This window comes from Oreochromis aureus, linkage group 5 (genome assembly GCF_013358895.1).
Source record: "Oreochromis aureus strain Israel breed Guangdong linkage group 5, ZZ_aureus, whole genome shotgun sequence".
Classification (NCBI taxonomy): Eukaryota; Metazoa; Chordata; class Actinopteri; order Cichliformes; family Cichlidae; genus Oreochromis; species Oreochromis aureus.
In genome coordinates, this window is record NC_052946.1 from 35225370 (window position 1) to 35241274 (window position 15905).

Below are 15905 nucleotides of genomic sequence, written 5' to 3' on the forward strand. Positions count from 1 at the left end.
TGTCTTATGATCTTTTTTCCTTCATTTTTCTTTTTTCCAACGCTATCATATAAACCAGAGGAGAGTCAAAGCAAAACAAATGAATCAACAAACAAACAAATGTGGGAATAAAATGGAAACTAAGCAACAGATGAAAGGCCTCCGCCCCGATCCGATGCCTGTCCCCCGTCCCCCTCCACCCCACAACCACCCTCCCCGGCGGGAGGGGTGAGCTAGCCCGGACGAGGTGGGACAGACCCGTCCAGCTGTACAGCGCAGTGAAACATAACTTACATATTAGCTCATTTTTACACGTACAGTCGTGATCAAGGCACAGGGATCTTCTACAAGTTATTTTTTTTTTTTCAATAAAGTTGTACAAAATAATACATTTTACAGTCTGTACAAGAATAATAGTCCAGCAGTAAAATAAAGACAGACGTACTTAAAGCCAGGAGGGGAGGAGGTGGGAATGGGAGAAGTGAGAGAACAAGACGAAAGGTAAAGGGTGTGGAGGTGGGTCATAGTGTGGACAAGGAGGCCTGTGAGTGCATGTGCACGGGTGTGTGTGTGTTAGTGTGTCCGTGTGTGATCCCAGGTCAGAATGTCGCATCCAGCCCCGACAGGTCGTTTCTTCAACTTCGTGCGTTCCTTTTCCGTCGTCATGGTTTCCTTGTTAAATAAAAATTCCACATATTCAATAGTTGTCAAATAGCAGCAGGAGCAAAGGGGGCGAGGATGTATATATTTTTTATATATATATATATATATATATATATATATATATATATATATATATATATATATATATATATATATATATATGTGTGTGTGTGTGTGTGTGTGTGTGTGTGTGTGTCTGTTGGAGGTTTAAATGGTGCACAAAGGCAGATCTCACACACAGTGTACACCAACACACAACATGGGGTAAAAACTAACAAAAACTTAAAAGTTGAATTGCGTTATTACAGGAATATATAATATTTATATTTATATATTTATATATATATATACATATTTATATACACACATATATAAATATCTATATATATAGCTTTGATTTTTTGCACTGCATGAAGTTCACTGGTATGCATGAGTTTATGCATTGTATGATATTCATCTTATTTATTTTTATTTTTTTCTGTTGTTGTTGTTGTTTTCTGCATCCCTCCTTGGTTGGATTCTTGAAGAGCCGTGTGGTCTTCTGTTCAAGTCACGCTCACGTCCGCAGGCAGCCATTAGTCAATTAGTCCATCTGACCATCCCTGGGCACAAAACAGCCCTCCTCTGTAACATTTTGCCACCCTCGCTCTCCGCCATTCTCTTCCTTCGTGTTCAGCACTAGGTGAATAAACTCGTCCCTCTCAGAAGGCATTATTCAATTTAGCCTCTGCTGACTTTGGAAAGCAGTAGAACTTGACTTTTGAAAGGCTCTGTGAGAGTGTATGCGTCTTACTGCGGTATTAAAACCTATCTGAAGTCGTCTGTCATGTCTGTGTGTGTTTGTGTACCTGTGAGTGTGTGTGTTCATTTAACTGAGAGAGAGCTAAAAGGAGAGTTCGCCTACACTCAGGGATTCCAGTCCTGACCCTCTTTCCTGGGTCAAAGTGTAGCTGAGTACAGCAGTCAGTCCAGGCTGATAGTTGATGATGTGGTGTATCTGTAACAACGTTTCCTTTGTTTTGAAAAGAGTCTTTCCGTTGTTCAGTTTTTCTGCAGTTGTGTTTATCAGGAGAAGCTGTATCGGAGTGGAGGGGAGGGCAAGGCGCTCAGTCGCTTGCTCAGATGTTAGGTGAAGTTGGTGGGAAGTGGATGAGTGATTGGCTAACTGGTCGGGAGGGGGTGTTTAGCTAGGTATGATGGTAGGTAGTTAAGTAGGATTGGACACCGCTGCCAATCACAAGAGCTCGTACTGCCGTAGGTGCATCCTCTGTATGATGTCGCGACAGTCATTGAAGACGCGGCGGATGTTTTCTGTGTCGACCGCACAGGTGAAGTGGGGATAACAGTAATGCCGCCCGTCTCCGCTGGCTGTGCTGATCCTCTGAGAAAAGAGACACACTAGTTGGTACTGATGATGCCCTCAGAGTAATGCTGATCTAAACCTGCCTACCACTTTGTATTATATAGAACGGAGACTGTGTATATTATCGTTTCTATATTATCATATATTTTTTAAATGTAACTATTGAGCTGTCATACATTCCTAATATCGAAAGTTAAAAAAAACCTCATGGGCGAAAATCAGAGAACATTTATTTATGCAGTATACTCATTAAAATATAATTATTCTAACACCAAACTGAGGGAGAACTTTTTTCCAATGCCAGGTATTATACTCACCCACTGATACACATGGATAGTTTGTGTACTCTGGTGTAGTGACAAAATCTACATCTCTGGGACATAAGCGGTCCTTCAAATGCTCACAAACACTGAAACTATGTTCAGCTCCTTCAGCAGTGCCAGAGTAGAGAGACTGAGTGGAGTTAAAGCCAATTTGGAAACCACATCCCATGTAAATCAGCCTCTAAAGGAATTTTGTCAGGAATATAACTCAAACCTCATATTAGGCTTTTATGTCATATAAAGAAAAGAAAAAAGGGAAACTAAAGTCAAACAGGCAAAACAGGTTTTACCTCTTTGACTTTTGTACACACCAGAAATTCATCCCGTATGAAGTACTTTGCCCTGGTAACACGGGGATCTTCACCTGGCTCCGGTATTGCTGTTGGGAGAAGAAATCTGGTCACATTTGAGTCACCTTCACGCTGCGGCATTAAACAGTCAGATGGTGCAGCATTGTTACCGCAGAATAAACCACATTAGAGTTAAACTGGTAAAAATGGCCAATACTTTACTTGATCTCAGGACTGTAACTACTAAATCTCACTGAGCGTGAGGAGAAAAACCTCAGCATGTTTACATATTAACATGTCAGTGCACTGCGGGTGTTAGCATGTGTGACATTTCGATGGAGCGCTCCTCAGAACCCAAACTAACCAAGAGCTCCAGCCGTGAAGTCACATGGACACACGATCTAACTGGATAACAGGAGGCAGAGCCTTCAGCTATCAGGCTGCTCTGCTGTGGAACCAGCTCCCAGGGAGGACTGTATTAGGTGATCATGAACCATCCCTTTGTTATTCTGGCTTTGGCTGTGGCTTCTGTCATCTCTAGATTGTTTCCCCTCTTTGAGTCTCGGTCTGCTGGTGGTCTCTCTGGAGTGCTTGCTCATAGTGAACTTTTGGATAATAGAGCTTCTCCCTCTGATGTTGTACGCTCTCTAACTTGTTCCTTGAGATGAAAGTTGTTAACAGGAGCTATATAAATATTATTGTATTAAAGTGGACAGTTCTGGGGATGTTATTGTGTATCATCAGGGATAATGTTTGGGGAAAAAAAAAGACTGACAGCAAGATGAAGATGAGCAGATCTAAGAGCGCCAGCCTTACCATCATCAGGCGTAGTGTAGCGTGCAAACTCCGGGAAATACTCCTCAATTTTAGATTTTCCTGCCAAAACCTTCTCAGCAAGCAGGTCCTGTTTGTTCAGGAAGAGGATTACAGAAATGGTCCGTAGCCACCTGCGGAGGGAAGTGAGCAAGTTCAGGCCGAGGTTAGTTTCAGACCCAAAACATGTCGCAGCTCTGTTGCTGGAGAGTCACTGATTTTCAAGTAGAAATTACATTTTAATAGACTTTGGCTGGAGAACACAGGAATAATTTACTCTCTGGAGTTCTGGGTTAAAAAGGTCTTAGAGCTTCTGCCATAAACAGCCCATATGGAGTCAAAGGCGGACATGGTGTCCGCTCAGAGCTTCGTCCCTCTACATATACACCCTGAATCAGAAATTTCACATTTTCTTGATTTTCAGAAGAATTTTTTTTACTGCATCGTTCATGTAAACGTATTGAGCACTTTGTTTAAATTTACTGTGTTTATCTCTGAAAAGAAATGACTTCTCTTACCAAACTAACAACAGCAGGCCCTCAGATGACAAACCTTCCCAGCTTGATTTGTGTTTTCATTTGCACAGCTAACAGAAGCTCACATCATGTCGCATATGTTCTTTTGATCCTGTTTTATCGTTATTTTCTTCCCGTATTTCCCTGCTGTGTGGAAGATGGCTGGTAACCAGGCATTCCTCTCAACTTGCTAAGATTTTTTAAAATATCTTGTCAGACAAGTCAAAGTTTTATTGTTGTATATGACTTTCTTTTAGCCAAAACAATGGAAAACTACCAGTCACAGTAATCACATACTTCACATAAGTTGCTCTTATGTCTGGAAAGCACCTTCTACATAAAGGGAGCTAGAAAGGGACCAAAGTGTCACAGCATTTACTTTCTATATAGTCTTTTAAGCAACATTTCTTGGTTTTTATGACTCCCTTTTCGTCTCCTCACCTTCAAACAAAAAAAGAAAAAAAAGAAAAGAAAGAAATGTGTCCAAAGAAAATATTGTCTCTGACCTGTTGTTCCAAATGTTCTTGAAAAGATTGAGGGCTTCCTGTAGTCTGTTAGTCTGATTATCTTCTCTGATCACCATGTTGTAGCTGCTACTCGCCACCACAAAGATGATAGCTGTCACATCTGTGGCACACACAACACAGAGCAGGATTAATAAAACCACTATGAATAGAAATACCCAAAAACTCTAGATACACAACTTTGTTCTCAACTTGGACTTTAAATGAATGCACATGCTTCAATCCAGTTACGAATTCTGGAACACTACATATATATCTGCTTTAGTAGCTTTATAAACCCAATGACATGAAAAAAGCAGCAAATATAGTGTTAGATACTTCATAAATAATTCAGGATCATCTCCTACCATTAAAACACTGGATCCACTTTCGCCGTTCATCCCTCTGACCTCCAACGTCGAACATACTGAGAGACAGAGGAAGTTAAAAAGTTTTATATTTACACTTTTAAAACAGTATTAATCCTTTTATTTTACTTTTTTAAATTTCACTATCGCACACATCGTGATAAATAAACATTGAGGTTGCTCACTGGAAATTAACTTTGTCTATTTGAAATCTTGTCTCGAAGATCCCAGATGTCAGTACTCTGCATCTTAGCAGGTCCTGAAAAAAAAAGATAGGAGGAGGGTTAAAGGAAGCACAAGTGGACAATGAAGCATAAAATGGCAGTAAATGGGCAAGAAGTTGACTTTTGCAAGGAAATAAAACAAATAAAGACAACTGATGCGTGTCTCTTGAAATTTCATCTAGGGAACAGCATTTAAACTTAAATGCCGTGATGTGTGGCACAGTTCATATTATGCACTTATCCGTATTGATACACATTATAAATAAAATAATGTTAAAAAGAAGCTGTGCATATAGTCCATTTTCAATAAGACATACTGAATAATAACACCTAATAATGAAGAGTGTTTGTAGATTAGTAGATTTTTTGTCAAACAGGTCAAAAACAATCAAATTCAAAGTTTTATCTGGCTATCAAAATCAAATAAAAGCAGATGAAATCCACACTCATTTTACTTTTAATTTTTCCATATTCACTTTCCATTTCCCACGGCACTGTTCTTACTCGCTTCTACGCCAATTACGGCTGATTGTACATAAACATCTAGAAAGTATTCACCAACTATGAACTTAAAAACTGCCACAAATGTGGTAATTATAATTTTCTGCAAACACAACGACACACATTTTCTATATGCAAACATGACCTGTGCACGGCTCTGCCATCAGTGGTGATGCATAATTACAATGCCGTCATGAAGGTCTCTTCATGCTTTCCATGTCCAATTGGGTCGTTGGGACGTGAACTTCACCATCTGCACACGCTCATTTCATGTATGGCATGACGTGTACTGCAGTTCACATCCTTTGTCTGGTTCCGGCTACACGGTTAAACACACTCACACTTTTTACTTCTTCTCGAGTTTCCCCAAGATTAAACTTTGACACGTCACAGAAGGGAAGGCACAGGCGCCTCCAAATAATATTCACAGAGCATGAGTGTGTCATGATGGGAACCTGAAAACCAGGAACTGTTCTTCTGCTTACAGATTGTTATTGCAATATTATTTGAGTTTGGTGAATAAATGCAAATGTCTGGCAGGCTTTGCTCTGGTGGTTCATCACCTTCAATCCTGTTTGTGTTATTACACAGTGAACTAAAACTCAAAAAATTAAAGCTACAAGAGAAAAAAAACATTTTGATTAACTGGAATAGAAAACAAAAACTACTCTCCATTTTCGTTTTTGCTCAATTTGAACATTATAGAATATACTAAACATTGGTGAACATTTTTAAACAACAAATTAACAGAAGATAATGGAAACTTACAAAACTAAATAAAAATGATAAAACCTGTTATAACTGGTGTTTGAGTGCTGACCGCCTCACCTGATCAGTGGGTGTGTAGTCATTCTGCCTGACCACATCAATCCGGTCTAGGAAGCTGCAAAGACACCACAAAAGCAGTTAAATCTCAGCTGGAACTGTATAGAAAAATATATATACAATATTACAATAAAACTAATGTATTGCTTACTTTCACAGTAAATCAGTCCATTTTAACTAACCACAGTAATCTTCAAAATAAAACCTACTGAACTGTAAATGCAACTTAAAATCCTCCTTAACTCACCAACCTATCAGACTGGAAGAGTTTGGCTTCAAAACGCACACAAACACAGGCCGAGCGCTGCTGCCGAGCACAGCAGTGAGTGCTCGGGAAACATGGAAGATATGAGTCCCTGAACGGCCACGAGGGGGCGAGTGTTTGAATTCGCAGCGAGATCAGAGGCAGCCAGTCTGAGTCACCGGCAGCCGTTTGCTCTGTCAGACTGAAGAAGCCTCGTCAATGGAGCCGCTGTAGTAGTACTTGCACAGAAGGAGTGTGTGTGTGTGTGTGTGTGTGTGTGTGTGTGTGTGTGGCAGCGTGTATGTGCGTGGGTGGGTATGCAGGCCTACAGCGCGTTCATATTTTGAAGAGCGCCTACCCAAATGCATGTTAATGGTCTGTCTGAACGGGTGTCTGCTTTCAAGGTGTGTGAGGCAGCCTGACGACTTTTTCGGGGTTGTCTGGACCACGGACACTTTTACACGAGTACCAGTCGTGTACATGCACACCAGGATTAATAAGATCGCCTAAATTTCACACAGGAAAAAAAAACAACTTCCCTATCATCTCCCTTCGAGCCACTGCACATGCATGTAAATAAAATGAAGGTGGAAAATTAAACTTCCAAGCTGTCCAGACAGGACTTTCAGATGTAAAGAGGTAAACATTATCAAAGAAGAGTTGCTCAGCTGTGGCATGGAAAGAGGAGCGAGCTGAATTCAGGCCAGTTATACCGAAAGGAATTTGGTGATTATCTTTAAGCAGCAGCGTCGCACTCGCCTGCACTGATCGAGCACAAGTGCTGCAGTTTTCCTACAGAAATTGAGCTGAAAACTTCACAATCGCAGCTTTAATATCATGCAAATGTTTCAATCACGGGATTCTGCTCTCAAACTTAAACATTTGCATATTAAACTTTAGCCCTTCCTCATGTGTGTTACCATGTTATATTAAACAACAAGATCTCAAGTAAATACTGAATGGACCTGAAATGCAGTACAAATAATTACAGGGGTCTCCACCAGATATAGCTTGAAATGCAATGGGAGTCTTTCTGCAGAAAGAAAGTTGAAAATTACCTCCATACAAATTGTTAAAATAAAACACCAAACAGGTTAAATGTACTTTGCTTGAACTGGCACCTTATTCTGATGCATTTCTACTTCACAAAATTCCTGAACAATATTTAAATATTAAAGCTTTCCCCTGACGAGCGTGCTTTAAGCAGGAATGAGGGTTATAGTGCGGTAGTGTTAAAGTGTAGCCACACAGTTAATGCTTGCTAATTTTAAAAAATTAACAGACATGGCTTTGATGTGTTAAAGCACTGCTTGCAACTTCATCTAACCAATTTTATTTTAAATCTCTGCAAAGCTTCACCAACCAAAACTGCTTTAAGTAATCCCTGACTGCTTGTTACAGAGTAGTTGCTAACATACTGCATTCCCACTCTGTTCCTCGGCCCGCCCGGCTGTCTGCTTTGAATAATTGTCTACACTCTATTCTTACAACTAGCAAGCAAGACGCTGGCCTGCAGCCGCCTCTCAGAGAACAGGTATGCAGCCCCCTCTAAGATAACTAGGAATGTTGCGGGCAGGGGTGAAATGTGACAGAAGGGCTGCAGGTAACACACTGAGAGGAACAGGGGGCTGCGTCTGCAGGCGCTACAGTGCTGGACAAACGGACAAAAAGACCCCTGAGCCAGGAAGGAGAGGGAGGAGAAAGGGTTCGCAGAAACAAAGAGCGGGCCATGCGCATTTCTCTGCACAAATGCGCACTGACACAGATATTCATGTAAAACACACAGAGAGACCATTAGGCAGTCAGCCGGTCTGGTACCAGCCGCTCTCTGCAGGGGCCAAGTGGCTCAGGTGCTCCCACACCTCAGCACCTTCGAGTCAAACTTCAGCCCATAACATTACATTATTAGTGAGCACCTCAACAACAAAACTTTCATTTTGGGTGAAGGTGAAAGCTACAGCTCTAATGATCAGAGTTAACATGCCTGCCCCCAACACCTGCTGAGGCCAAAATCTTGTTTATCTACAGCTCCGGTCTGAGGCATCAACACGCCCAGGACAAACACACTGCTCAATTTTTAGCACTTCTCCCTATTAATAGGAGAAGTGCCAATAATAACCATGCCTACTAAGCTGAACTAAATAATAGTGGCTGCCCCAGTAACAGAGAGGTCTACGGTGTTATGTATATCCACAGGGTTATTCTGGGGTAGCAGACAGGGTGACTTAAACTCTGGAAATATACACAGGTCACTTGTCTGGTGGCTAAAAATGACCCAGTATTTACAAGAAAAGCTAAAATTCATTCTTCTGTTTTCTTTGGGTTTCTTTTTCTTTTTTTTGCAGATACAATAAATGTAGGCCAGGATTGTGGAAAAATGGAAAAAAAAAAGAAAAAAAAAATCAAGCATTTACACATTTTTAAAATGTCATATTTACTTCAAGTCTTTATTTGGATTCATTGTTTTATTGCCACACAAACAACCCTGAGGGATATTTAAATATGCTTGTTCAAATTTATAAAATAAAAATCACATGTTGTTTTATCAATTATATTTAAAAAAAATAGACTTTTAACAAAAGTTCAATTTCCAAATTTCTTCTATTTTATTGCTACAATAATTAAAGCCTATTCCAGGATTGGACTGCTATGAAAACACCTTTTAGCTGGACCGGCTTTGCACGTGTAATTTTGAACAGGATGAAGTTGAAATTGTTTTAAATTATTGTTTTGTTTTGGTTTTTTTATTCTTCATGTGTTGGGAAAAAAAAAAACTTAACAGCAGCAGCGCACTGTCCCAACAAAGCTGAAAACACTCCCATAATGCATTTATCTTGTAAAAGTGGCAGTATTAGAACAAAGGATTACTCAGATTATGAGCTTTCATACGTCCTCATCTCTACTCAGTATTAGATTACTCTGACACACATCTGTGACACACAACTGTGTCGTCCGGCCTGCAACCTTACAGCTGGTCAGGATAAAACAGAAACGGATCAAACTTAACAGGACGGAGCAGGTTTTTATGTTTTTAGGGAGCCAAATTTTCAGATCATACTACTTTAATTTTAAATTACCTTCATATGAGAAACAGTTATGAAATGTCTCTTAAAGAAAAAAAGGCAGTATTTGATCAAAGAACATGTTAACTGTGTTAACAGTTTAATAGTACCAGAGTAATTATTAAAGTATTTTAACCTGTATCGGGGTTTGTAGTATAATAAAATACAAACACACAACATCTGGAAAACTTTGCCCCACCGCGTCCGAGCAGCTCCGCTGTGTGACAACACACATGCAGACACACACAAATCAGCGAGCAGGATTGCGTCCCTAAAAAGCGCCTCTTTCCACATCTCCTCAAATCTATTCATGTCCAAGCAAGTTTTCAAAAGTTCAACCACCATGTCTTTACACAAAAGTAAAAAATGAAGACGCTCAAAAACTTTTACAAATAGAGAAAATGCACTTTCCTGTCACACTGAGAAGCTGATTAACAGTAAAACTGTAAAACAGTAAAACTGTGAAAACAAATTAAAAGAGAATTAAGAGTTTACAAAAAAGGATACATTTTAAAATTGTAAATTTAAGTATTAAATCCTTAAATATAGTTTAGTGTCAATGTTACTGACAATAATTTGGCCATTTATTAAAACTTAAGTTTGTTTTTTCAGATTAAAAAAAAAAATGTAGTTTAGTATCTCTTTATGTTAACGGGGCTTTAAATTGTGTCTTTTGTTGTTGCTGCAAATCTCACTGCAGACACTCAAATGTGTCACTTCAGGCGCCTGAAATCAATCTCAGCTGCACGAGAGAAAACTGAAGCTTTACAAGCCTCCGAAGCACCGAGTCCACTCCAAAAAATAAATTAAAAAAACCAAAACAACAACAACAAAAAATGGTCTCGGTGCTTCCTCAAGGTGCAGGTAATAGGTGGGTGGAGGGAGGGGGACAGTGCAAGATTTGAGGGGGTTACCGCTTCTTTGTACGTTAGCGCTTCACACTGCGACGAGCTGACCAAACCGAAGGCTTCGCCAGCCGATCCTTAATCAAACACACACCACATCCAGAGAGAGAGAGAGGGAAGAAAGAGAGAGAAGGCTATGTCTGACATTACAGAGCTGCTCCAAAAATAGCTCCCTGGCGCCCTGGCCTCCAGCTTGGTTGTCATGGCGACAGAACCACAGGCGCTATAAATAGACAATCGGCTCCAAATCTTGTGCTGCTGGAGAGAGGCCAGAGAGAGGGAGAGACAGACAGAGAGAGGAGAGGGAAAAGAAGGGAAGTAAGGCAGAAGAAGAACAAGACAGAGAGGAATGGAGCAAGCAACAAAGAGACAGAGAGAAAGAAATTTAGGGAATGGAGTGGGTTAGAGGAAACAGAGGGAAAAGTGCGCGAGAGAAGAAAAGGACAAAAAAAGAAGGAAGACAATTAAAGAACTAACACACGAGGAAAACAGAGAAAAGTGAACAGATTATAAGAGCAGGAAAGGTAGGAGGAGACGAGAACAGAGTGAAAGAGAAAGAGAAAACGAGAACGAAAGAGAAAAACCAAAGATTAACTAAAAAAACTGAATAGGAAAGTGAGACATTAATAAAAGAATGGAAATTTTAGAGGAGAAAAAAGAAAATAAAGAGAAAAAGTAAAAGGAGAGCATAAAAACTTTAAAGAAACTGACAAAGGTGGGAAAGAAACATGACAAAAAATGAAATTAATTGATGAACAAATGATCAGAAATCAAAGAATGAAAGAAAGCAACAAAGAAACAAACAAGAGCATGAAGACAACTTTTTAAAGCGAGACAAAACCCAGAGAAAAGTCATGAAGAAATCTTAAATGAGGCATAAAAATGAAGAAACCCCCCCCAAAGGACCAGAAAGGAAAATACAAATCCCGTACAGTAAAGTCAAAAAGAATACAAAACTGAATGAAAGAAAGCCAACGACAAGAAGAAAAATAAAGGAAAAGTAACAAAGTAAACACGGGGCTTCTAAACAGCATTCAGAAAAATCACAAGACGGCGAGATTACAGCAGCAGCAGCAGTTTCCCACAGCCGCTGTCTCCAAACACATCTACACATTTAACATCTGCAGCTTGCACACACCTGGAAATTTCATTTAAACATCTTCAGGATAACACACAGTGACACTGCCACCCCATCAAAACACAACAAAATCAGTTCGTCTTTGCCCCCATCCCTCATCTCCCCTCCCTCCTCCTTCAGGATGAGTCAGAGACTCAATCCCAGCCATTTTCTGTCCCTGCACAAACACCGCCACACATCACGGAGAGACAGAGAGAGCCGAGAGCAGAGGAAGGACAGGGGGGAGAGAAGAGGAGGACGAGGGTGCCAAAGAAGTACTTTAGGGGGACTCTGGCACATTATCGCTGGGACACCGTTTCAAAGAATCCACAGTTAATAAACACTGTGGTAACTCTCGGCCGGTATCACGGCCAGGCGGCACAAACGGGCACAAACACCAAAGTAACGTCTCTGAGTGACTTCTCCTACAGTTACAAACACCCCCAATTTAAAAAAAGACACTCCTAACATTTGAGAAGAAAAAAACCAAACAATAAAATATATAGCAGAGATTAAACATCCACTACATCTGGTGTTGCAAATCTATGGCATTGCTCTGTTTATATTATTTTATGCAAAATCCTGATGTTATTTTGCATCATAGATGGCACAACTAATTTTTAACGAAGTAATAGAAAATTACTTTTCCCCCCCAAATACATTATTACTTTATGCACTGTAATATATGAACAAATGGAACATTAGCATTTCATTAGGGCTCATGTTTAAGATTCTATGTATTTTTTTTTTGTTAATAAAGTGTTGCATATGGAAGGAATGCTTCATGAAATAATGCATAAAAAAGTCTGTTAAGAGTCCTTCAAAATAAAAGCCTGTAAAAATATAACACCTCACTCCGAGCTTCAGGTCAGGTACTCCTCGTCATATTTTAACACAACGGGTACCTCTATACTGTCATTTAAAAATGAAAAAGCCCACTACGCAGTCAGACAATAAGGAAACAGGAGACCTAAACAATATACAACATCAATATGGTTCTGGTTCAAAAGACTAAATGATCTAATTTATCCAATTTTACGTAAGCCACATACCAGGAGCTGTGCACCAGCTACTATACCAGCAACTTGTCCTTGTCTGATTACAGCAGTTTTTTGTTTTTTTTGTTTTTTACTTGACCTCAAACTGGTAAAGACATGGCTGAAAAGCTCAAACAATTATGCTTGCCTTACATGCTTGCGCATATCCTGGAGAAAGGTTCACGCTCTGCATCAAATCATTTTTATCAATCATTTAAAAAAAGAAATAAAAGTCAGTCTGACAGCTTCAGCAAATGCTTAAAAAAAACATTTTCTTTCAAATTAGCATTTACTTTATATTTTTCACAGATTGAGAATAAAAGCAGCTATGTAATGTGTTCTCATGAAATCAATTAATGTTATTTCACTTATTATCTGTTTCCTGCCAGCTCAACTCCACACTGAAGGTGTGTGTAAGGAGGTGAGACAGTAAGAAAGAGGGTAGGTAAAGAAGAACGACGGTGTAAATGACAGCAGGGTCAGACAGATGAAACAATACCCCTGTGGATGAATTACATGAATAATGTATTTATTTTTGGATGTACAGTTTGTTACATGTTACAAAGTCAGGGAAGCAAATGTTTAAGTTCAGGCTGATGTTGCCTTAAAGTTAAAAGAATGATCTCCAGTCTTTTTTCCCCTCGGTGTGAGGAACAGAGCTTACAGGAAAACAATCTTCATATGATCAACAATGATCATAAACACACACAAAATGATTCATGGTATTTTCAAAAAATCCAAAAAAAGGTGAAGACTGTAAAGCTTACAAAGGACATGTGCTAAAGTATGTACAGCTTTGTTCACTGTTTCCAAATATGCAGCCGTCTCCAACTGGTCAGCAACGTCTCATTATTGGCTTAGTTTTCTTTAACTTCCTTTTGGCCACATGTTTGCGTTATTTCTTTGTCTTTAGGCCACAAGTACAAGTGACTTTCTACTTCACATTTGAAGGAAGGGCTCAGAATTGGTGGCAATCTGCTTTTTAGAGATGGGGGAGTGATGCCTCTGCAGACAAAAAGCAAGCTGCCACTTAGCTTAGACGCATATCTGTCTCTGTCCAAAGATGAAATCTGCTTACCACCCACACTAAAGTCTTACAAAACATGAAAAAAAGGTGTAACCTTTAGATGTTTCGCTGCGATCACAAGAAGCTACAACTAAGGACATGACTTTGAAACAGTTAGTTGATCCTCCAATAAGCCATAAAAGGATCAAAAATAAAAATAAAATGAAAGAGGTGTATTATAAATAAATATTTGCAAAAATATGTGCAAGACTCGACATATTTAAAATCAGGTATTTATTCAACAATTAATTGTGACTTCTCTTAATTTGGTAAATTAATGAGGAAAAATCCTGAAATTTACAGAAGTTTAGGTAAAAAAAAATCTCAAGAAAAATGCATGAAATTTATGATATTATTGAAAAAGTTTGGGAATATTTTTGAGCAATATTGCAGTATTTTCCAAAGATTAGCCATGCTTCACTTTTTACAATTGCATGTTGTCATACAATAAATACCACGTAAATAAAATAAACCACACAAATATTTAACTCTCACAGAGTTAACAAGTATCTAACACTTAAAGAAGTCTCTCTTTTTAATCCCTCTCTTTTTTTATGGCATCTTGTTGAATGTCCTGTAGCCACAGAGCCTCCTCCACACTACCATACTACCTGGCCAGATTACCCAGCATGCCGTTAGGCGGTGTCATTTTATAAATGTAAAATTATTAGTGTGACAAATTGTTTCCCAAAATGTTAAGTGCCATGTTTAGTGACCTGTTAAAGAGAGTCAGTTGTGGGGTTTTAATTGTGTTATAAAGTTACAGCTGTGAGTGAGAAGAAGAAGAAAACGCAGTGAAGAGAAGTCGATGCAGTTTGGATACTCTCTACACAACACCTGGTATCATGTGTTTGTAAAAATTTAAGAATGAAAGTCAATGTTTTCACTCAGCTTTGGTGTGGTAGAATATTCATATTATTTGGGAAATTAAAACCATAAGGGGGGAAAAAAATAAAACAAACCTTATATTTCCTAAAGTTTATAAAATTGGGAACAGCAGTCAGATACGTTTCAACTTGATCTTTGATCCAATTAAATCTTTCTTAAAATAATAATATAATTTGCGCTCATTATACTGAAGCTTTGGACGGGCGATATTCCCCTTTTACAGAGGTTTTTAAAAATGTTTTACATTTCTTATAATGATAAGAAATGTAAGGGTTATTATAAAATGACTTAACTGCAAAAAAGAGTATATTTGAATAATCCGTCTTATATTAGGAATAATGCTGCATTCCATTTGAAGTGGAAAGTCAGAATTCCACTGGATTTTCAGCTCAAACGCCCCCTCCAGTTGGACTTCCCACTCGGAAAGTCACACCAACTCCAACTTTGGAATCCAACATGGCAGCAGCAGTAAAACTGTAGAAAGTGCAGTCTGTACTACCACTGTTGTGTATTTGTGACTCGCCAAATAAGGCATAGAAAACCTCCAATGTCCCACTTTGAAATGATGTGGAAGCTTGGCAAAAATAAAAGCAACTTTTTTTCTTTTAAACATCTGTTTCTTATAAATTTGTGTCTTAAATCTCAAAGAATTCCTCTTATTTTCTGGATATATTTACCATTTTTGTCTTGCAAATTTTACCACTGCAAGCTTAAAAATTTGCAAGGTAAGGAATATTATTAGAAATATTATATAAATAATATAAGTAACTTAGAATAATACCCCTGGCTGTACTATGCCCATAGATTTGTGATTTATGCATTTGTCTGACATGCAAAAGATCCCTGGTTCAAGAAACGTAGGAGACAAAAAGCCCTCGGAGATGAGGTCAGGAAGGATAACCAGCGTAAAAATCAGAAATCAAGTATGGAGAGCCATCCACTGTGGCAAGCTGTGTGTTAGCAAGGGAGCGCCCCCAAAAAGCTTGGATTCATTGTATAACACCTTTGTTATGTGTATAAGGTAACAGTGTCAGTGAAGTGATGAGTAGAGCAATTTGAAAAAAATAAATAAAAATTAAATTTTTTTTCCCCCCGCTTATCTTGAAAATTCTTACACTTACAGCAACTATTACACACTGCTATACTGTATATGATGAGACAACAGAAACCTGACAAACAGGCCTCGTCATCTGACACAAAACAAACCGTTCGCCTCAGC

At 38.9% G+C, this 15905-nt stretch overlaps 1 protein-coding gene across 2 annotated transcripts in view; it reads right to left on the minus strand.

The window, feature by feature from the left end:
• LOC116320732 (guanine nucleotide-binding protein G(s) subunit alpha-like) overlaps window positions 1–15905 on the minus strand; it is a 36705-nt gene continuing 20800 nt past the window's right edge. For both annotated transcript variants that reach the window (XM_031740425.2, XM_031740426.2), the window contains exons 6-12: window positions 6371–6425; window positions 5003–5076; window positions 4818–4876; window positions 4453–4573; window positions 3435–3565; window positions 2640–2707; window positions 1–2023 (exon numbers count right to left, since the gene is read on the minus strand). In XM_031740425.2, the coding sequence (XP_031596285.1) occupies window positions 1877–2023; window positions 2640–2707; window positions 3435–3565; window positions 4453–4573; window positions 4818–4876; window positions 5003–5076; window positions 6371–6425 (655 nt within the window). In that variant the 3' untranslated portion in view covers window positions 1–1876. The remainder of the gene's footprint in view (window positions 2024–2639; window positions 2708–3434; window positions 3566–4452; window positions 4574–4817; window positions 4877–5002; window positions 5077–6370; window positions 6426–15905) is intronic.